Source organism: Microcaecilia unicolor, chromosome 3, assembly GCF_901765095.1.
Source record: "Microcaecilia unicolor chromosome 3, aMicUni1.1, whole genome shotgun sequence".
Taxonomy (NCBI): Eukaryota; Metazoa; Chordata; class Amphibia; order Gymnophiona; family Siphonopidae; genus Microcaecilia; species Microcaecilia unicolor.
The window spans coordinates 515,351,621-515,375,193 of record NC_044033.1 but is presented as its reverse complement, the minus strand read 5'-3'; the positions used below and the strand labels follow the sequence as shown (position 1 = coordinate 515,375,193).

The 23,573-nt window shown below is 42.7% G+C and overlaps 1 protein-coding gene across 1 annotated transcript in view; it reads left to right on the top strand.

Annotated features, from left to right (window-relative positions):
* The window catches only part of LOC115464829 (activating signal cointegrator 1 complex subunit 3-like), a 417,679-nt gene that overhangs the window by 357,814 nt on the left and 36,292 nt on the right, over positions 1-23,573 (top strand). The window contains exon 14 of the mRNA XM_030195187.1: positions 14,666-14,854. Coding sequence (XP_030051047.1) covers positions 14,666-14,854 — 189 coding nt within the window. The remainder of the gene's footprint in view (positions 1-14,665; positions 14,855-23,573) is intronic.

Here is a 23,573-nt window from a genome sequence, read left to right as displayed (position 1 = left end):
TCTCTTGTTCTCAGAAGCTAACTCCTCAAGAAATGGATTCATCCTTGAGTTGCCGCCAGCCTTTGTTTTTGCTAGGCCTTTGAAGTTTTCAGACCTACATATCATAACTCAATTTTGTTTTATATTCAGGTAAACTTCCTCTTCTTTTTTTTTGTAAGGGACATGATGCAAAAATACCAATGAAGAGGTAATTTTATTCCACCTGCACATACCACTATTATAAATCATATTAGATTGTCAATTTCATGTTAGAGCAAACCTTCAACCGTCAAGCCCAGTATCCTGTTGTCAACGGTGACCAATCCAGATCAGAAGTTACTGGTGAAATCTCAAAAGAGTAAACACATTTTATGTTGCTTATGCTAAGAATAAATAGTGGTTTGTCTCATGTCCATCTTAATAATGGTTTATGAATGTTCCTTTTAGGAACTTGTCCAAAAACTTTTTAAACCCTGCTAAGCTAACTGCTTTTACAACATTCTGTGGCAACAAATTCCACAGTTTAATTACAGTTAAGAAATATTTTTTCTGATTTGTTTAAAATTTACTCTTTTGTAGCTTCCTTGCCTGCCCCTTAGTCCTTGTATTTTTGGAAATAGTACACAAATGATACACGTCTACCCGTTCCACTCCAATCAGTATTTTATGAACCTCCATCATATCTCCCCTCAACTGTGTCTTCTCCAAGCTGAAGAGCCCTAGTCTCTTTAGTCTTTTCTCATAGGGAAGTCATTCCATCCCCTCTGTCATTTTTGTACTGTTTTCTGTACCTTTTCTAATTCCACTATATCTTTTTTGAGAGATGCGTGACCACAATTGCACACAATATTCAAGTTGTAGTCACACCATGGCTTGATACAAGGGCATTATAATATTCTCAGTTTTGTTTTCATTCTTTTCCTATTAATTCCTAGTGTTCTATTTGCTTACTTAGCTGCCACTGCACACTGAGCTGAGGGTTTCAACGTATCATCAACGATGACACCTTCGCTTATATGTGTCTCGTTTGTGATGTGTGTTAGTCATCTCATACGTACTTGGATTTTGAAGTAATTTTGATTGCTTAGTAACTGATACAGTAAAGCAATTATTGTGTATACTTAGCTTTCATTCCCAGGGAGAGTATCCAGCAGTCTTCACCTTCAATGTCATATACAAAGGATTCCCCGCAAAGATTAAAAAGTAACCCAAAGTTGGCCTTATCTCTCTGTTCTGTGCCTATTAATTCATGTCTTGACATCAGTTGTCCTGTCAGGCCACTTGTCACTTTGGAATTGGGAGAGGGGCTAAATTAGCAAATATTTTGTCAGTCCACCTGAATAGCCTCTAAATGAGTGACTTATTCCCTCCACCCTGTAATACTTTAAACGTATGCATAAATTTAAACTTAGATGACAGAATTTCTCCTGGTCTTCCTCCCCTCAAAGTCCTAATAGATGATTCCGATAGATTCTTCAATAACATCAATAAATGCCAGAGTTTGAATTATCTTGGCTGTTGCGAAAATAACTTAGAATAAGGACAAACAAAAGTAAGGCGTTCCTTTAGCTCTCACTCTTTGTGCAAAGCAGGCTGTCAGTTCGGCTCTTTAAACTATAAGCTCTGGATATCCTTGCTGAAAAAAAATGAGCCTTTCAAAAATGAGCTTGAATTTTAAATTCTCTTAAAGAGGAGCAAATAGACTCAATCATAAAAATTGTCTGATGGGGAGAATTTCTTTTAAAAGAATTGAGCACTCTGGTGGATAATTCAAAGATTTATGAGTCTTAGGTAAAAAGTACATTCTTGACGTTCTAGGCATTTCTTTTTTCATGAAAAAGATAGCTCTACGAGATATCAATATTTTATTTTGTAATATTAAAGTTGCTAGCTTCCTGATCGCACAATTAATAGCTGTTTCAGGTTAGTTTGCAAAGGTCAGTAATAACAGGCATCACTCAGTTGTCTCTGAACTTCACTTAAATATTGAGGACATGATTGAAACATATTGATGTCATGATTGAACTTTAAATACCACACCACCCTTATCCACACGCGAGATTACCAACTCTTGCTTTTGCTTTAGCTGTTTCAAAGCTAAGCACTGTTTCTTTGTCATTTTGAGTGGAGGAGTGGCCTAGTGGTTAGGGTGGTGGACGTTGGTCCTGAGGAACTGAGTTCGATTCCCACTTCAGGCACAGGCAGCTCCTTGTGACTCTGGGCAAGTCACTTAACCCTCCATTGCCCCATGTAAGCCGCATTGAGCCTGCCATGAGTGGGAAAGCGCAGGGTACAAATGTAACAAAAATAAAATAGAGACTACTGGAGATTCTACATGGAATGTTGCTACTATTGGAGATTCTACATGGAATGTTGCTACTATTGGAGATTCTACATGGAATGTTACTATTCCACTAGCAACATTCCATGTAGAAGGTTGCGCAGGCTTCTGTTTCTGTGAGTCTGTCAGACTCACAGAAGCAGAAGCCTGCGTGGCCACTTTGGTGATCTGCAAGGGTCGACTTCTACATGGAATGTTGCTAGTGGAATAGCAACATTCCATGTAGAATCTCAAATAGTAGCAACAGTGGAGGAGTGGCCTAGTGGTTAGGGTGGTGGACTATGGTCCTGAGGAACTGAGTTCAATTCCCACTTCAGGCACAGGCAGCTCCTTGTGACGCTGGGAAGTCACTTAACCCTCCATTGCCCCATGTAAGCCGTATTGAGCCTGCCATGAGTTGGAAAGTGCGAGGTACAAATGTAACAAAATTAAAAAAAAAAATTTTCAGCGGCTCTCTCTGAATATCCACATCCCCTTCAAGCTGCTCCAAATCCTTCAAAACTAAATCTTTAAATGTGTTTATGACCGGATGCCTAGCACCAGAAGGTACCATCTGGCTTGGTAACCACAGGCTCTCTTTTATTTCTAAAACTGAAGCAATTCATTTCCCCAATTCTTATTATATTATTCCGTCACTCCCTCTTCTCCAAGGTCATACCATGACCTGTGCTGATAAATTACGTGTACTGGGAGTCATTTTTTACCTCAAACTTTCATTTAAATATCACACCAAAAAAAACCATTCAATCATCTTTTTTTGCTCTACTACGAATTCATTCGGTCAAGTCCTATCTCCCTATTTCAAGCATCCGTGCTTTTCTTCTCTCTCTAGTCATTACTCGTGTGGACCTCAGTAATGCGCTGCTGTTTGATTTACAATTATTTTTTTAATTTTGAACTTAAATCATTACAAGTTATACTCTTGTATCAGAAAATCAGACAAACATCATATTCCATTTAAACATATATATCAATCAAAACTTATTTCACTCTTCTTTAGACCACTTTAAAGGTAAAAGGGCGTGTACCAAACACATTCGGGCGATGAATATTTAAACACAAGAAAAAAACTAATAAGAATAAGCTTAACACACTATTCCTATCCATCTTAACTACTTCTTCTCAAATCTATTGGATATTATCCTGCTTCCTATGCCACTCGTTTAGAGTCTATGAATACTCTTAATTGTTCTGGAAGAAAAAAAAACATATTTTAACCCAAAATATTTTACCACACATTTATACTACTACTACTATTTAACATTTCTAAAGCGCTACCAGGGTTATGCAGCGCTGTACAATTTAACAAAGAAGGACAGTCCCTATTCAAAGGAGCTTACAATCTAAAGGACAAAAAGTGCAGTCAATCGAATTGGGGGGTTTCTTTTCTAAGGGCCAAGAAAGCTTTTCTTCTATCTTGGGTCTGTTTTATAACATCCGGAAAGATCGATACTTCCTTACCATAAACAAAGTTTGAGAAGCCCTAAAATATAACCTTTTTAGTGCTTCTAAGTCTTGTTCAAATACAAACTGCACCAATAAAGTCATTCGTTCATAGTCATCTGATATAGATGCTTCCAATATCTCCGTTAAATTCAATATTTCTTCTTTAGCAGTTTGTGGAACTTTCATATCCAAAGATCCTTCCATTTTTCTTTTGTTTGGTTTATAATAAATCTGATTTATTGCAGGCTTAGCTTCCAGGGAATAATTCAAAACTTTCTCTCAAATATTTTTTAAACGCTTCTATTGGAGTTACTCCCAAAGTTCTAGGAAAATTTAATAACCGGAGATTTAACCTGCGATTATAATTTTCCATCTGTTCAATTTTACGCCAAATATAATTTTGATCTTTTATCGTTGCTGAAGTAAATTCTTGTAATTTTGTCACATCTTCTTGAACAGCTTGCAATTGATCAGTAAATTCTACTTTAATCGAAGTTAAAGAGTTAGAAAGAGTGGAGGAGTGGCCTAGTGGTTAGGGTGGTGGACTTTGGTCCTGGGGAGCTGAGGAACTGAGTTCGATTCCCGGCACAGGCAGCTCCTTGTGACTCTGGGCAAGTCACTTAACCCTCCATTGCCTGCCGCATTGAGCCTGCCATGAGTGGGAAAGCGCGGGGTACAAATGTAACAAAAATAAAAATAAAATAAATATCCACAGTACTTACTAACACTGAGATTTCTCTCGTTGATTTGTCCACAGTTGTATCCAGTCTCTGGAGAGCTTCCCATATGCTCTCCAGAGTCACCGTCTCTGTCTTCCGTGTCAGAGCTCCCCGCTCAGTTACGAGGCCCAAAGGCTTGGAACCTCCGTTCGGCTCTGCCTTCTCTGTACCACAATTCAGGTACCATCCCTCATCACCTTCCGATTCGGGTGACCCTGACAGAGATAAGCGTCCCTCGGGGAGAGGCGGTAGATTGGGAACCGGGGGAGAAAGAGTAACATCCAGCCCCAAATATCCAAGATCTCCTCCTCCTGGGGAAACAGCAGGGCTCCTCCTGGTTTGCTGAAGAGGCGTTCTCATGGCGAACCGCTCAATAGACATAGTAACATAGTAGATGACGGCAGAAAAAGACCTGCACGGTCCATCCAGTCTGCCCAAGATAAACTCATGTGTATACCTTACCTTGATTTGTACCTGTCTTTCTCAGGGCACAGACCGTATAAGTCTGCCCAGCAGTTTTTCCTGCCTCCCAACCACCTGTCCCGCCTTCCATCACCGGCTCTGGCACAGACCGTATAAAAGTCTGCCCTCCCCTATCCTCGCCTCCCAACCACCAACCCCTCTTCCCCCCACCTGCTCCGCCACCCAATTGTAGCTAAGCTTCTGAGGATCCATTTGATGTGGGGAAGAGTTGATGTGGGGAAGAGTTCTTGGTGGTAGAAATATCTGCCTTGACCGTCCTTTTCCGGTTTGTATGAGGCATAAGTGTAATAGAAGAAAAAAGAAGTTGACTGCCTAACTCGAGCTTGCTCAGCCTCGATCAACTGTGTGTCACCATCTTGGCACGCCCTTGCTCTTGAGCCTTCTCGTTGGTTTACAATTATCCTCGTTAAAGCATCTACAGCTTGTATAATCTACTGCTGTAAAGCTTCTATACAATGCCCGTAAATTCAATCGTCGCTCCTTTCTTAAAACAAGAGCATTGGCTACCTGTTTCCTACTGGATTGCCTATAAATTGCTTCTTGTGGTGTATAGAGGTCTTCTTCCATCTGCTCCAGATTACATTTCCAAGCTGCTTATCTCACACTCCTCTCTCCAATCTTTGCCTTCCTCCCAGCAGTCCCTTCTTCATCTCCCCCCTTCCTCTGTTATTAGACTCAATATCACTCAAGCCACTGCCTTTGCTTATTCTGATCTTACTCTGGAATACCTTGCCACATCATGTTAAATCTGAACCTTCATACCCTACCTTTAAGGAACTCATAAAATCTTGGCTTTTTAGTCAGACCGTCCCCTCTTTATTTTGGATCTTTCTGCGTATCTACTGTTCTTTCCGCTTTTTTTCTCTCCCTTTATTGATCTTTTGAACTTTTATTGTAAACCGCATTGCTTTCATATGGTGATTTGCCGTATTTCAAATTAAATAAATAAATATCCATGAAATATCAACCTCTGGTGCCTGAGACGCAAAAATTTCTTTAAGCTGAAGCTTCCAAATAAAGTCATAGATTGCGAGATTCTGAGGCTTAGTCATCAGTGTGGACTACCATTAAGACATTTTACCACTAAATTGTGTTGTTTTAACACAGGCCCCATTTTAGGTAGTGAGACCTAGTTAATAATAATCTATCTCATTATTGCTCCTGGAAATTTAAACCTCTGCAAAAGTTTAACATATGACACTGTTCATTCTCATTTAATCCTTTTTTGAGCTTCTGTATTTCCTACCAGACCTAAGATGGATTGACATTTTAGATCAGAATATGAATTCCATATGCAGTTTTATTTTCTATTGTATAGTAACTGGATACTAACAGGCTTATTTTCGAAAGAGAAGGACGCCCATCCTTTGACACAAATGGCAAGATGGGCATCCTTCTCACAGGGTCGCCCAAATCGGTATAATGGAAAGCCAATTTTGGGCGTCCCCAACTGCTTTCCGTCGCGGGGACGACCAAAGTTCACTGGGGCGTGTCAGAGGCATAGCAAAGGCGGGACTTGGGCGTGCCTAACACATGGGCGTCCTCGACCCATAATGGAAAAAAAAGGGTGTCCCTGACAAACACTTGGACGAGTTTACCTGGTCCTTTCTTTCTTATGACCAAGCCACAAAAAGGTGCCTGAACTGACCAGATGACCACCGGAGGGAATTGGGGATGACCTCCCCCAGTGGTCACTAACCCCCTCCCACCCTGAAAAAAAATGTTTTAAATATTTTTTGCCAGCCTTAAATATCATACCCGGCTCCATGACAGCAGTATGCAGGTCCCTGATGCAGTGCACTTCAGGCAGGCGGACCCAGGCCCACCCCCCCTACCTGTTACGCTTGTGGTGGTAAATGTGAGCCCTTCAAAACCCACCAGAAACTCACTGTACCCACATCTACGTGCCCCCCTTCACCCGTAAGGGCTTTGGTAGTGGTGTACAGTTGTGGGGAATGGATTTGTGGGGGGGGGGGGGGGGGGAGGGCTCAGCACTCAAGGTAAGGGAGCTATGTACCTGGAAGCTTTTTCTGAAGTCCACTGCAGTGCCCCCTAGGGTGCCCGGTTGGTGTCCTGGCATGTCAGGGGGACCAGTGCACTACGAATGCTGGCTCCTTCCACGATCAAGGGCTTGCATTTGGTCGTTTCTGAGATGGGCGTCCTTAGTGTCCATTATTGCCGAAAATCTGAGGACGACCATCTCTAGGGACGACCTAAATGTCAAGATTTTGGCGTCCCCGACAGTATTATCAAAATGAAATATGGACGCCCATCTTGTTTTGATAATACAGGCCCGCCCCTTTGCCGGGACGTCCTCTCAGGAAAACGTGGGCGCCCCTTTCGATTATGCCCCTCAAAGTAATTCTAATCTTTGGATATATTTGGCAGATTATCTATAAACTAAGGGTTAAATGGGTCTGAAAGATTGACCTGGTTCCCTTTTTTTTCCTTTAAAGATTGGCCTCTTTGGATGAGAATAGGGGAGAGAGCTTTAATCTTAAGAGTACATGAAGAGTTTTCTCAAATAATGATGATTCCTTATTGATTTTATAATAGTACATACCAAGACATCTAGGCATGCTGATCCTTCATTCTTTTTTAAATTTGTCTGAATGTTGCAAATGCCTTCATAGGTTTCACCGGAAGCTCATAGTGATCCTTCTTTCAGTAGTGTGCATAAAACTTGATTCTCTTTCATTGAACACCATGTAAACCATTGATCTTCTAGGAGTATTGACAGCTAGATATAATAGAGGGGGGGGGGGGTGGAATTCTATAAATGGTGCTCAGAAAGGGTCATTGGAAACGATTGACTCTAAGTGCTATTCTCTAAAGGGCGATAAGTCAACCAGATCATATTACCGCACACCCCACCCTAGTTATGCTAAATCGTCCATTTAGCTCTCTTGCTCCCTCTTCTCACACCCTATTCCATCTATATAAATAAAACCCCCCCTCAGAGTTCTGAAGCTCACTCCATCTGTGGCAGTGAAGCCCTGAACTCCTGTCCTCCTGGTAGGCTAGGCTACTATTGGGACTACTCACCCTCAGTACTCAGCCACGCCCATCTGCTCCCTATAAAACGCACCCTCAACGTTCTATTGGCTTCTGACGTCACTGAAGCCAAAGTTCGTATGTTCGAAGCTCTGAAGCCTCGAAAAACACAGTCTCTGGGCCCCGCCCTCGCGTCAAACGTTATGACGTTAGGGCGGAGGCGGAGCAATTCACCGCCCTCGCGTCAAATGTTATGACGTTGAGGGCGGAGGCGGAGCAATTCACCAACATCGACGACGGGTGGGGGGGGGGCCACAGGAAAAACAACTCATACAACGCACCTCCGTTCAGAACCATCTCAGACTGCCAGGTCTCTGCAGCCGCTCAGACTCTCTCCTTACATCACTGCCCCTGGAGAAAACCCCGGAGAAGCACAGCCAACGACGTCAAACGGAAGAGGAGGAGCAGCTGCACAGACGACCAATGTGAGATGACTAAAACAAGTTCCCTAACACTCAAAAAAACTAGCGCTTGCATGCTGATGCAGCAAAGGTGTCAAAGGTATGTCCTCAAGAACAAGACGCTGAGACCGCCTGTCAGCCTGATCTCCTTTTCATGAAACTCAGGATTTCTACGAAAAGGTGAAAATGCAGCCTGAACACTGACAACATCGCAAAACAATACACTTAATTCATCTCGAGGGCACCATACGTCTTTCTTTTTACTGTTAGCAACTGCACGAAAATGTCCTCACACGATCATTAATCTGCCTTCTGGCACGAGCCACCAATTAAAAAAAAACACTAAACAGTAGCTACGATCGGGCTAGGAGAGAGGCAAGTCTTTTTCATTGTTGTTGCTGCTGCTTTTCAACACTCAAGCGACGCAGACAGGCTCGGTGATGGTGTCAGCAGACAGGCTGTCCCGAGACCACAGATACGATCAACAGCAGCACACATCACAGAAGGCAGGTCAGAGAAGTTTCTCACAAGGAGTTGATGCCTGGCTGCACCTCAGTAACATCACATGTGGCACACAGAACAAGGAGAGTGGCAGACTCCCTCAAATACAACCCCCCCTCCCACAGCTGCCTCTCACTGCATCTCTAACATCCAAACTAATCTCTCTCTCACTCTCTCTAGAACACACACACACAAGGGACAGGGAGGAGATGAGAGGGGAGGAAAAAAAAACATCACTACACACTCCCTTTCACTATCTCACTATCTCCCTCTCTCTTAACTGCCTATAACTGAGAAATGGCTCAAATGGTTGTGTTCTGCTATGGAACATTTTGCTGCTGTCTTCCCATTTTGAACCCTAGCCTTGCACACTCTCTTTCACAGACACACATACATATACACACTCTCACTCTCTCACTTAAATCACTCTCACAGTCTCTCTTTCACACAGACACACACACACTTTCACTGTCTCTCTCTTCAACACACTCACTCTCACACACACATACACTTTCTCTGACTCTCTCTCTCTCTCTCTCTCTCACACACACACACACACATATACACATTCTCACTACACTTGAGAAATATAAACAAAATAAACCGTTGTATTCAGACACACACACACAAGGGACACGGAGGAGATGAGAGGGGAGGAAAAAAAACACCACATGCACACTCTCTCTCACTCTCAACTGCCTATAAGGAGCAACTGACCCTCCACTGTCACAGGGACTACTAGCATCTCTCTCTCTCTCTCTCACACACACGGGACACGGAGGGGATGGAAGACAAAAAAAGAATCATTGGGTATGGAGGGGACGGCAGGGGAGATAAGGTAACAACTGGCTCAAATGGTTGTGCTCTGCTATGCAAACTTTTGCTGCTGTCTCTTCATTTTGACACTAGCCTCGCACATTCTCTTTCACACAGACACGCGCACACACACACACACATATACACACTCTCTCACACAGACACACACACACACACACACACACTTTCTCTATCTCATACATACACAGACACAAATACATATACACACTCTCACTCTCTCTCTTAACTCACTCTCAGTCACACTTTCACACAGACACACACACACACACACACACTTTCACTGTCTCTGTCTTCCACATACTCACTCTCACACACACACGGCTGGAGTGGGGGCAGGGGGGCGAGGAGAATCACTGGGTGGCTACAGGGGGGAAAGGGGACAGAGGAGAATCGCTGGGTGCCTGGAAGGGGAGCAGGGGAGATAGAACAATCGCTGAGTGGCTGGAAAGGGGGGCAGGGGACACAGGAGACAGTCTCACTCTCTCTCTTTCTCACACACACACACACTCACACATTCATTCTATCTCTCTCTCTCACACACACACAGTCACTGTCAAACACACTCTATCAAACATACACACTCCGAGGAAAACCTTGCTAGCGCCCGTTTCATTTCTGTCAGAAACGGGCCTTTTTTTACTAGTACTTATATAACTGATTAATTTGATGTCAGCCTCCCCATCCTGTTTTTGTATATCTGATTAATTTCATGTAAGTCATACAGAACTGAGTCCTCAACTTGGATGTATGTGGGATATAAATTCAATAAAGTAAAGATAAGCTTTATGATTGAACTAGAAATTCAGTAATTTAACACCAGAGCATCCCTTGAGAGGATTTAACTTACTCCAGGCTATTTTTGGAGCTTTACTTTTTAAAACATTATCCAGTCGAGATCTGTATAGAATTTGTCAGGAAATTCAAAATCATATTGAGGGAATAATTAGCCAAGGGAATCACTGTCGTTTTTATTGCAGTGAATGTCGTTCTTGAGACTGGAACTAATTTGGATTTGCTTTGATAATGGTTATAAAGATTTAAGTGATGAAGACTCTTTAGTTTCTTCTTTAAAAACTTTTTTGACTATTTCTTTAATTGTTCATTCACACAGATAGTACAAAATATGTTATGTAGATTAGTGAAGCAAGCGCCTACTTTAATACATTTTGAATTGCACATTTTTCAAATTCTGCTGCCTTAAAAAAAAAAGGTGTGAAGACTTTTAAAAGGCAATCTATATAGAGAGAATGCCATTTCCATGTTTCCTTGGTTTAAGCCTTGTTCTTTTTTGTAATTCACTGCCTAATGATGTGAGACAAAATCAAAACAAGTCATACTTGGAATTCAAAGAAATATGTGGTTTTTTGGAATTGGTTTTATTTTTGCTTAATCATCTGTTTTTATATAGTTCTACTCAGAACTGTGTCTGATGTTTGGAGGAAAGAAATTACATACTGTTCACCTTTAAAATAAAATTGAGCACCAGTGGTTGCCTGTGTTTGCGGTACATCCACATATGGAATGGCTACCATTTTTAACAGTTCCAAGTGCTTCCTAATTAATTAAAACACCTGAATGTATTCATTCATTCTTATTGATATGTGCCAATATAAATCATATCCTGAATTGGCTATTGTGATCTCATCATTTTATTTTCAAATATTAGTTATGAAACGTGAATAAAACTCTATAGTAGCCATATTAGTGCACTTTGAAAGATGATTAATAGAAATAAAACAAAAGAAAAAGGAAGATAAGTTGATACCTTTTTTTACTGGAGTAACTTAATATATTTTTTGGCTTTCTTTCAAAGGCAAAGCCTTCTTTGGTTCTGTCTGATTGTTCCATAGTATATGTGTCAATGTCATTGGGATTATCTCCCCTGCTTTGAAACACAGCTTGGAATGGATGAAGGTCGTCATTGGTAGAGTACTTGAGGTTGTCACAGCACATGTGAGGAAGGGAAAAGAGAAAGTAGAGGTTGGAGAAGCATTTACTCCTGCTGCAACACAGCAGGCTTTGCTGCTTATCCTATATAATAAAATGCACCTCCAACATTCTGAAGCTGACTGCATGGCTGAGGCATTCCTGCTCTCTGTATCCATCTCCTGAATTGACATCACGTACTTCCGGGTTCGTCACAAGCAGAAGTGACCAACCACACGAGGTTTCTCGGCTTCAGAATGTTGGAGGTGCATTCTATTAAATAGGATTGGTCAGTTCCTTGAAGCACAGCCAGAGCTCAGTGTCCTGCACAGTAACGCTCAGACACCAGAGAGAGAGGGGGGGGCCTGACACCAGAGAGAGGGAGGGCCTGATACCAGAGGGGGGGGAGGTATCTCTGTCACACACACGCTCTCTCTCTCACACAGTCAATATCTTTCTCTCACTCTAACACACTGTCTCTCACACACTCTATGTCTCACACTGTATCACATTCACTCTCTATGTGTCACGCAGTCACTCATACACTCTCTTGGTCTCAGACACTCAGTCTCACAGAGAGTCTATGTCTCACACACACTCTCTCTCGCACACTGTCTCTCACATATGCACTTGCACACACTCTCATTCTCACACACACACACTCTCTCTCACAGACACACTCGCACCCAGACTCACTCTCTCTCTCTCTCACACACACACATTCGCACATTCACTCTCTCTCTCACACACAGTCCCTCTCACATACACTCTCTCAAACATACACACTCCGAGGAAAACCTTTCTAGCGCCCGTTTCATTTGTGTCAGAAACGGGCCTGTTTTACTAGTTATCAATAAAATAAACATTGGTTATTAAACAAGATTTTCTTTTGTAAAGGTAGCTAGCATGATAGATTTTAATGTGAAAGTGTTATATTTCTGTTTCTTGTATTGTGGCTTGAGTTAATGGCTTTGTGAAGTTTGAGACCTCAAATTTATGGCATACGGGGACCATAGTCATCATCTTGTAGAGATGGTGATTATACAGTAGGTGCTTGTTCTCAAAGATAGGTCAGCATATAATGAGCTGCTGGTGACTCCTTGCAGATTATATAGAACTCACCAGGGATTTCTAGATAACATGGCACATTTTCCTTCGGCTTTTTGAAATATGCAGTAGAAAACCCTCAGTACTTTCTTAAAGACAGCTATAATCAGATATGCTACTGACCTGTTGTGTGGGATTATTATTATTACTATTTTTAAAGATGAAGACTTCTTAACCTGTGATGCCCGTACCCCTCAGGGGTATGGGAAGAGGTCAAACAAGGTATGGAGAAGGGTCTTGATATCTCAGGCTATTATTGAAACTTTTTAGACTGAGTGAATGCAGTTATTAGGGCAATTATTGATAGTATTACATGTGTGCTACTGTAATTTTAGTGGCACATTAGGAGTTAGTACTGTTGACAGCTAACACTACTACTACTACTTATCATTATTAGATTGTAAGCTCTTTGAGCAGGGACTGTCTCTCTTTGTTAAATTGTACAGCGCTGCGTAACCCTAGTAGCGCTCTAGAAATGTTAAGTAGTAGTATAGCACTACAAGGCATACGCAGCGCTGTACACCATACATGAGAAAGACAGTCCCTGCTCAAAGAGCTCACAATCTAAAAATGGAATGTTGCTAGTGGAATTGCAACATTCCATGTAGAATCTCAAATAGTAGCAACATTCCATGTAGAATCTCAAGTAATAGCAACATTCCATCTACAATCTCAAATAGTAGCAACAGAATCTCCAATAGTAGCAACATTCCATGTTCCACTGCACTAACCACTAGGCTACTCCTCCACTAGCAACATTCCATGTAGAAGTCGGCCCTTGCAGATCACCATTGTGGCCCACGCAGGCTTCTGCTTCTGTGAGTTTGACGTCCTGCACGTATGTGCAGGACGTCAGACTCACAGAAACAGAAGCCTGCGCGGCCGCGTTGCTGATCTGCAAGGGCAGGCTTCTACATTACTACTGCTACTACTTATCATTTCTATAGCGCTACAAGGCATACGCAGCACTGTACACCATACATGAAAAGACAGTCCCTGCTCAAAGAGCTCACAATCTAAATAGGACAGGCACACAGACAGAACAACTACGAGGTAAGGGAATTCAAGAGGTGGGAGATAAAAGGGTACAGGGCAAGTGACTAGTGGTTAGGAGTCAAAAACAGCGTTAAAGAGGTGGGCTTTTAGTCTGGATTTGAAAACGGCCAAAGACGGGGCTAGACGTACAGGCTCAGGAAGTCTATTCCAGGCGTGAGGTGCTGCGAGATAAAAGGAATGGAGTCTGGAACAGCGACAAATGCAGCTGTCAGCAGTAGTGGACATGTGGTTTAAGAAAGAAGTGTGAGGGTTTCATTGATCATTGAAAGGGGTGTGGGTTATTACTCTCTATGGAAAGAATAGATATAGGACATTTCCTCAGTTTGAGGAGAGAAATTCCAGGAATTTGGGAGAGATCCTGGGCAATGTTGCAACCAGTGGCTCGCAGTACAATTCTCAACCAATAATGTCTTTGTCGAATGTTTATAACAGTATCTTTTGATTACTCTTGCATATGATGCTGTTGCTGAAAAAAAAAACCAGCAAGTGATTGCTACAGCTTAAAACCTTTGACTGTTGAGGCCTTCTTCCATAAAAAAAACTAAACAAATATGCAATAAAAAATGCATAAAAAGGGGGGAGGGTCAGGGTTGGGGGGAGTTTATGAGGTCTTGGGGATGTGGGTGTACTTGAAACTGCTTATTATAGCAGATGTATGTCGCGATGCATTGTTTGCTTTTTAATGTTCTGGAATTTGTTATGCTGTACTTCTTATGTTTTGCTAATATATATGATTGAAACATAAAGGGGTGTGGGAAACAAAAAAGGTTAAGAACTCCTGTCTTAAGTTTTGTCTATCAATATTACATTCTCAGTTTGATAATTCTTACTTCCTAACAGATGCTGGTGACTACCCAGAGAAATGGGATGTAGTGACGAGGAAGAGTGTGGGTGATATTGCCCTCTCTCAGCTCGTGAGGCTCTTGATTGTTGATGAAGTGCATCTACTGCATGAAGACAGAGGACCAGTGTTAGAGAGTTTAATAGCACGCACCTTACGGCAGGTAAGAATAACACGTCAACAGTAAGGGGATTTACCTTCATGGAAACGTATAGTAAAATAGAACTTTTGGTAAGTTGTACTGCAGTATAGACAAAGATGCCGTATTTCAGTATGGAAAAAAGAGACCACAATGTCTCTTAAAATGAATACATCCTCAAGGGTTTCCACTTCTTCTGAAACTGGTGATATTTTATTTTGGATGACTGAATTGCTTGGAGCAATGGCGTTTAGCAAGATTTGGGATATGTTAGTTGTTAGACATCTAGGGAAGAGGTTCAGGGTGAGGTTCATAACTGTGTGCATATTTCATAAAAATGTTTGTAAGTACTACTACTACGACTACTTATCATTTCTATAGTGCTACTAAACGTACGCAGAGACAGTCCCTGCTTGACAGAGCTTACAATCTAATTAGGACAGACAAACAGGACAAATAAGAGATAAGGGAATTACTAAGGTGGGGTACTGAACAAGTGAATAAGGGTTAGGAGTTAAAAGCAGCATCAAAAAGGTGGGCTTTTAGCCTAGATTTGAAGACAGTCAGAGATGGAGCTTGACGGACCGGCTCAGGAAGTCTATTCCAGGCATATGGTGCAGCAAGATAAAAGGAACAGAGTCTGGCGTTAACGGTGGAGGAGAAGGGTTGCATATAAGAGAGATTTACCCAGTGAGCGGAGTTCCCGGGGAGGAATGTAGGGAGAGATGAGAGTGGAGAGGTACTGAGGAGCTTCAGAATGAATGCACTTATAGGTCAATAAGAGGAGTTTGAACTGTTTGCGAAAACAGATAGGGAGCCAATGAAGTGACTTTTGGAGAGGGCTAATATGAGCAGGGGTCACCCTAGCTTAGCTGCCTAGTGTGTACTCTGGAGCATGAGAGTTGGTTGGATACACAATATTTTATTTTTAGGGCATGGGCCAGGACTGGAGAAAACCCCAGGAGGCCTATTAAGGCTGTGATCCACACACTTACAGTCACTCAGTTCTCAGAATAAAAGCAGACCACACGGTTGATGTGCTTTCACCCACAATAATAAGTTTACTTCAAAAAATAGGCAGGATTAAACAGTCAAGGACAATTAAGGCAGAGGCAGTATAAGCTCAGGGCTTTAGAAAATATTTACACTTCTCCTTTGCAATGTTTAATTTCACTCCCAGTAGAGTGATCTCTGTAAAGAGACAGAAGAACCTAAGAATAGCCATACTGGGTCAGAGCAATAGTCCATCTAGCCTAGTTTCCTGCTTTCAGCAGTGGCCAATCCAGGTCACAAGTACCTTGCAGAAAACCCAATTAGTAGCAACATTCCATGCTACCAGTCCCGGGGCAAGCGGTGGCTTCCCCCATGTCGATCTCAATAATAGACTATGGACTTTTCCTCCAGGAACTTCTCCAAACCTTTTTTTTTTTTAAACACAGATACACTAACTTCTGCTACCACATTTTCTGGTAACAAGTTCCAGAGCTTAACTATTCTTTGAGTGAAAAAAATATTTCCTCCTAGTTGTTTTAAAAGTTTTCCATGTAATTTCATTGAGTGGCCCCTGGTGTTTGTACTCTCTCTAAAACAACTTCTCCTGTTCAGTCTCATATAACAGCCACAATTTGTATGCTAAACAGGAATAGACACAGTTTTTCAGATCCCAAAAGGGTGTCAGGCAGGCAGGATATGAGAGGTCTTTCAGTTCCCAGTTTTAAGGCTGAAAAGCAAAAGTTGTAGTTGTTTCCATTCTCCTAGCTTTGAAATAGAGCTTGAGCTTTAGTTTGCCCAAATGGTTGAAATAAGTTAGTTAGCACAGCCGCATTCTCCCTCAGTCTGCAGCTTAGGTTGAAGAGAGTTCCCCGATTCTCAGTTCGCTGAATACAGAGTAGAGAATTGAACAGGGACAAAAATGTCACCCATCCACGCTGGAATCTGCTCCATCCCCTCCAGTCTCCACTGGTATTTCCTCCATCCCCGCTCATCCCCTGTGCTAAAACAACCCAACTTAGCAGTAGCCCATGTTGATAACTTCCCCACTCAGTGCTTATGGAGATTTCAATGCTATCAACCATATCCATTGTTTTTTTTTTTTTAGTACTATTGTAATTGCCATGGCACAAGGAAAGGATAGTTAGGCTAGTTGGCACTACACTTCAGTGAGAACCCTGCAGGACCTGCATCAATCCCCGCGGACCTGGAGGGGATCCATGCTAACCCCATTCCCGTGCTACTCTTTAATACAGAGCAGAGATCTGGGTGACACTTCTGCTTGCTGTACAGCTCTCAGATTTCTTCTGCAGCTTTAATGTGCTGTTGGTCTAGCAAGCACTGCTACCTAAATGGCTCTGCAGTAATTATTTCATCTTAGTCTAAGGCTCTCGTGCTCTTCCTAGCTCAACATGATCAGGACTCGGGAGCAGTGGCGTAGCTACATGGGGCCACGGGGGCCTGGGCAGATTTGGTCCTGGACCCCCCTACCGACGACCCTCTCGACCCCCCCGCCAACCCGCCGTCGCCTACCTTTGCTGGCGGGGGACCCCAACCCCCGCCAGCCGAGGTCCTCTTCTTCCGACGCAAGGCTTCGTTCCGTTTCTGAGCGTAGGACGTCAGACTCGGAAACGGAACGAAGCCTTGCGCCGGAAGAAGAGGACCTCGGCTGGCAGGGGTTGGGATCCCCCGCCAGCAAAGGTAGTCGACAGCAGGTTGGCGGGGGGGGGGGGGGGGGGGGGGTCAAAGTTGGTGGCGGCGGGGATCGGCAATGGCGGGGAGGGGGGCTAAAATGTGCTCCCTCACCTCGTGCTGTGGACCCCCCCCTTCCGCGGAAGTCTGGCTACGCCCCTGCTCAGGAGGGTAAAGCCAACAGATCTTAATTTTAAAACTGGGTTCTCCCTTTTATATGTTCATAATTTCCCTCCTAAAATGTACTCCTCCTCGTTTGGAGTTCTCACCAATAGAATTTAGGACTCTCCCATTTCAGCTTTGTTTATAGATAGGTTCTTTTGGGATCAGCTGAATAAACATTCTCTTGGCTACTAGTGATGTCATCACCTTTCAGCATTTTACTACTGTTGGAGGAACCTGAAGGATTCTTTTATGCACAAATCCTTTTCAAATATCCACAGGTTCCTACGTATTAGCAAATTTGCTATACCTGTGCGATAATTTATTACATATCAAAGCAGTGTACAGTCATAGACTAGCTAAGAAAGGGAAAAATACATTGAAGAAAAGTAAATTGATAGAGGCTACCAACTGCTCTGGCTCACTCATCAGATGCCTGCTGGAAAAAAATAAAAATTTTTGTGCTGCTTTAAAGGTTGGCATTGTAGGCTCAAGATGAAGCTGCTTGGAGAGGGAATTCCAAAGCAGGGGAGCAAGTATGTAAAAGGCTAGTTAGTGGACTTCAAACCCCCATTTCTATATACTAGATTGTTGTAACTAAATATTTCTTCAACAAGGCATACCACAACGATCAATAACTGTAAATGTAACACCAGTGGCGTGGAAGGGGGGGGGGCGGTGGGGCGGTACGCCCAGGGTGCACGCCACTGGGGGGGTGTCGGCTCCGCTGGTTCACTGCTCTCTCTGTCCCGGAACAGGTTACTTCCTGTTCCGGGGCAGAGGGAGCATGGAAACCAACGATGCTGACCTGCGCGCAGCACCCCCCCCCCCCAGCGGCGTGCACCCCGGGGGGGGGGGTTTCTTTCGCCGGGGTAGGGGGGGTCACGCTGCACGGGGGGGCGGGGTGCATCGGCGATCCGCCCCGGGTGTCAGCACCCCTCGGAACGCCACTGATGTAACTCCTATTGTTATCTTTTACTCTGGTATGGCGAACGCCATAATGGAACATTGTAAGCCACATTGAGCCTGCAGATAGTTGGGAAAATGTGGGATACAAGTACAAAAAAAAAGTATATCAGATGAGCACTATGACAATCTCAATCTCTGTTCAGTTTCCATTGAAGAGATATGTAGAGCTGCAACATAGTCATTCCTTTATATCTTCTTAACTTATTGTTGTCTGAACAAGATGGCTGGTAGAGCCAGTGCATTTGTTCATGCAGTTTTCAATTAATTGTCAACTCCCTCAACAGTATTCTTCTTTTGATTGCCCTGGAAATGGGAAAAAAAATAAGGGAGGGGGGAACACTCACCTATGGGATTTCTCACCTCTGTATCTGATTCATGCCTTTAGCAACAGAAAATAAGAAGTTGCTTATGAAGGATTTTCAGAGGCAGCAGGATAAATCAGGTTATTGACCCCTAAACTCTAGAACAGACTTCATGCAAGGGTTGGGGGAGGGGGGAGAACTTGTGAAAGAACAACTGTTTTATGGGCTCTGTTAAATGAGGTCAACCACTTGTTTTTATGATTTATTCTGCTGTTTACATAGAGGGGCATAATCTCTCCAGAGATCCACTAAGTGCTATCTGGACATAAATTGATCCAGTGCATCCCAATTCCTCTGGGCATGCCAAATCTCAGTGGTTGAATTATCTAGTGCTGTTTTTTAGGTATAGTTGAAATCACCCCACAACAGTAGAGTACCATCTGCACATTTAAGTAAAACCTGAACTAATTCTTCTATATATGTCTTATATTCGACATATGGGGCTTAAACATTAAGTATTGTATAGATTATTGTCGATTAACACCACCAAGGGAAGATACTGTTCCCCTGGATCTCTAACCACTCTGCGTACTTGCTAGGTTCTATGCCCTCCCAGCACTATGAACACTCCATTAGTTTTCATCTGAATGGTATTGGAGGCAAAATATATTTTCGAAAATTTTTTTGGGTGCACAAGCGTTCATGTTCAGGTCTTAGGTGTGTTTCCTGTATTGGAGCGATATCTGCCCGTAATCTAGTAAATTCTTGAAAAAGCAAACCTCTCTTTCTAGGAGAATTTAATCCCCTGACATCAAAAGTTAATAATATACAACTCATCCTTTGCGTAGCATGAAAATCTTGGTTTGCCTACAGTCTGGTCCTGGTTCCAACTCTTCCCTCTTATATCAATCTTGATCCTCCTCCCTTTCCCTTTATCCACCCCTCACCCACCCGCCTACCCCTCCCTGTAACTGTATCTCGATCTCCTCCTTGTTGGAGCAAATTGTGATGCAGAGGAAGTGTGCCCGCTACTGCATCTATAAACAGCAAGTCTGATACATAGCAATCCAGAAATAAGCATACCAATAAAATTCACCAAAATTCCACAATAAACCTCACTATTAAGCCCCCACCCCACCACTAAACAATAGTATATACTTTCCAAACTGTCCAAACATTCCTTCATGGTGGCTGTGGTGGTAAACAGGAGTCAGATTGTTGTCGTTGAAGTCGTTGATTGCCCTTTGTCACTCTCTGCCACATTGGTCTTTCTTGGCGTTGTAAGGATGGCAGGTTCATTCGATTTTTTGAGCCCTCCGACATATTCTCCGGTAGAATCACCTTAGCTTCCGCCATGGATCGCACTTGATATATTTTGCCTTCTTTATAAAATACTAGGGCAAAGGGGTGCCACCATATGTAAATGATACCCTGCTCTCTTAATAGTGCCGTGAGGGGACGCATTTCATACCGCTGCTAGATCTTGGTAAACTTCGACATTGTAGGAGCCCCATTGAAATGTATCCACCTGTCGTGCTGTGTGCAGCTCGCACTCTTTGAGCTGATAATCATAAAAGTAAGCTACCATGTTTCCCCGAAAATAGGACATCTCCCCGAAAATAAGACCTAGTATAGGTCTTGCTGCAATTGTAAAATATAAGGCCTCCCCCAAAAGTAAGACCTAGCAAAGTTTTTTTCTTTTAAAGCAGGGCCGCCGAGAGCCGGACAAGGTTCCCCCCCCCCCACCCAAGGTCCCCCCCCCCCACCCGAGGTCATCGGGCCCACCCTCCACCCACCCTCCGTCGCTCCCAGAAGTTGGAACTAACCCTAAACACCTCCTTTTACCAAGTTTGCACTCGCAGCAGCAGGGCAGGCCACTCCTTCCTTCCGTGTCCTGCCCTCGCCTGACGTAACGTAAGGTCTGCGAGGGCGGGGCACAGAAGGAAGGAGAGGTCTGCCCTGCTGCTGCTTGCTGCGAGTGCAAACTTGGTGAAAGGAGGCGTTTAGGGTTAGTTCCAACTTCCGGGAGCGACGGAGGGCGGGTGGGGGGGCGACTGCAATGTTTCCCCGAAAAATAAGACATCTCCTGAAAATAACACCTAGCGTGTCTTGGGGAGCAAAAATTAATATAAGACAGTGTCTTATTTTCGGGGAAACACGGTATAATGTCCTTGGGTTTATTATTTCTTTGAGATCCTAAGGCTCTGTCTGCCCTTTCCTGTTTTACAGTTTGAGGGGTCAAGCTTATCTGTACTTTGCTGGACTGTAGCCTTGCTGTCGGTGTAGGTTAGAGTCTCTGGTATACCTTGGAAGCATGAGTTATGGCGCCTGCTTCTATTTTCAAGGTCCTTCAGCTTATCTAGAATTTGCTGATTCTGTTGCTCCGCCTCCTTCATAGTTTTGTCCAGGACCCCGAGAGACTCTGCATGTTCTTCTATCCTCAGCTCTGCTTCTTCAATTCTATGGCCTAGCTCACTTATTTCCCTACTCAGATCCGCACCCAGCATGGATAGCTTTTATTTCCTGGAGCCAGAGGCAAATTTCATTTAAAGGATGTACCTCATTATTACTATCATGCTCATCCACCTCTAGCCTCTCATCCGGTTTCTTGGCAGTAAGAGATCTGGCTTGCCATGTGGTGTCCCTCTGATACTCCACTAGAAGCGAACTTTGCTGAATTGATGGCGTACTGCCCCTGAGACATCTCTGTTCGCTTCTTCTTATCCAGTGGTATCAACTCCGTCGCAAGCAAGCTAGGATGGTTCTGGATTTCTCAACAGATAACACTTTTTAGCAATAGCCCATTCAGAGCCAAGCCATCAAATGGCCATTCCGTGTGATGACATCACTTCCTCCTAGAGTCATATTTTCAAAGGTCTTAGACTTACAAAGTTCCATAGCTTTGTAAGTCTACGTGCTTTGAAAATGAGCCCCATATGATCAAATGAGTCATTAGTGTGCTTTTGTATACTTGTGTTGAAAGCTGAAGTGTCTCAGTGAAATAATTTTTTTAAGCATTTGTTCAAAACATGTCTGTAAATTAAAAGATGTAGCTGTCGTTAGAAGGAAACTGTATAATTTTCCCCTTATGTCTTTTAATCAGCCTTCTTTATTTAAAATTAAATGAACATATGTGACATGCAGTAGTTCACATATATTCACACACATTCTGCCTATGCAAATAACAATCTGCTTAGTTTTAAGAACTTAAGGTTACCTACTAATTATCCTAGTTTTAGTATTTGAGAAATAATAATTAAAATGCATGTCTGTCATTTGAATAGATGCTTTAAGAAGTATATTGGATCTGTTCCTGTATTTCGCTATCTTATTCAATTAGGTCTTTCAGTAAAATTGATTTTCTTAACATGATTATCTTTTAAGAGTCATTTAAGGTATCCTCTGGATTTAGGTATTTGAGGCTGTGCTGAAGAAGGCATAGTCACAGGTGCAAGTTCTAGAGCGGGAGAATGTTTGAGGACATGTTAATGCTTTGATTATGAATGTGATATAAATGGAGTGGATAAAGTAACATAACATCAAAATGAAAAATTTCACTTACATTTCTATTGTCATATTCTGATGAAATAACAGAGAGATAGAGGGTATAATCTACAAGGTGTCTATTTCAAAATGTACTAAAAGTTTAAAGGTACTTGAAAAAGAGAGAAATTTAGATTTATTTTTATTTTTTTTTTTCATATTAATCATGCTGTCAGAGTGTTTACAATCCGTTCTTATTTGGAAGATATCTTGCTGATATAATATTTGATATGTCACAATATTAATGGCATGCAAAAACACCCCACACAATCTGTGCTTCCTGCAGATCAGATCTCTCGGGCTGCTCATCTACTCCCGTTAGTGTTGGGCTTCTAGCTATAGCATAAGCTACCTTTGTGACCTAGTGGCTAGGGTGGTGGACTTTGGTCCTGGGGAACTGAGGAACTGAGTTCGATTCCCACTTCAGGCACAGGCAGCTCCTTGTGACTCTGGGCAAGTCACTTAACCCTCCATTGCCCCATGTAAGCCGCATTGAGCCTGCCATGAGTGGGAAAGCGCGGGGTACAAATGTAACAAAAAAAAAACAACTTTCTGTGAACCCACAAAATGCAACTTTTGTTCCCTGTTCTGGATCGAAGTATGCTAAGATGGTATGTAAAACTGGGGAGGAGAGGGCCTCCGGCTAGTTGAGGATGAAGGTTCATGACAAATCCCAGTCATGGTTTCAAATGAACTGTAAAAGGAAACTGCCTGTTAAAACGAACACGCAATGCCTAATTGACTCTGGGTCATCTGGGTCATGGGCTAATGGATGGAGGGATGTATGGTAGGCTGTATATCTCTTTGGACAGACTTAGGATTTCAAAATTACTGTAAGTGTAAAAGTCAGAGCATTATTTTAAAATTGTTTTTTTTAATTCAGTTCTAGTAGACGTAGACTAGCATAATTCATCTACCTGGTTGCTGTGTTACAAATGTTTTATGAAGTAAACATTTCTGAGATATATTTGTGTGTTATTTCTAAACCTTAAGATCATTCTCTAGACACATTCATTTGAAACCATCTTATTATGAAAGGGCAGTCATATGCACATTTTCAGCTGTGAGAACTATAAAACAAATCG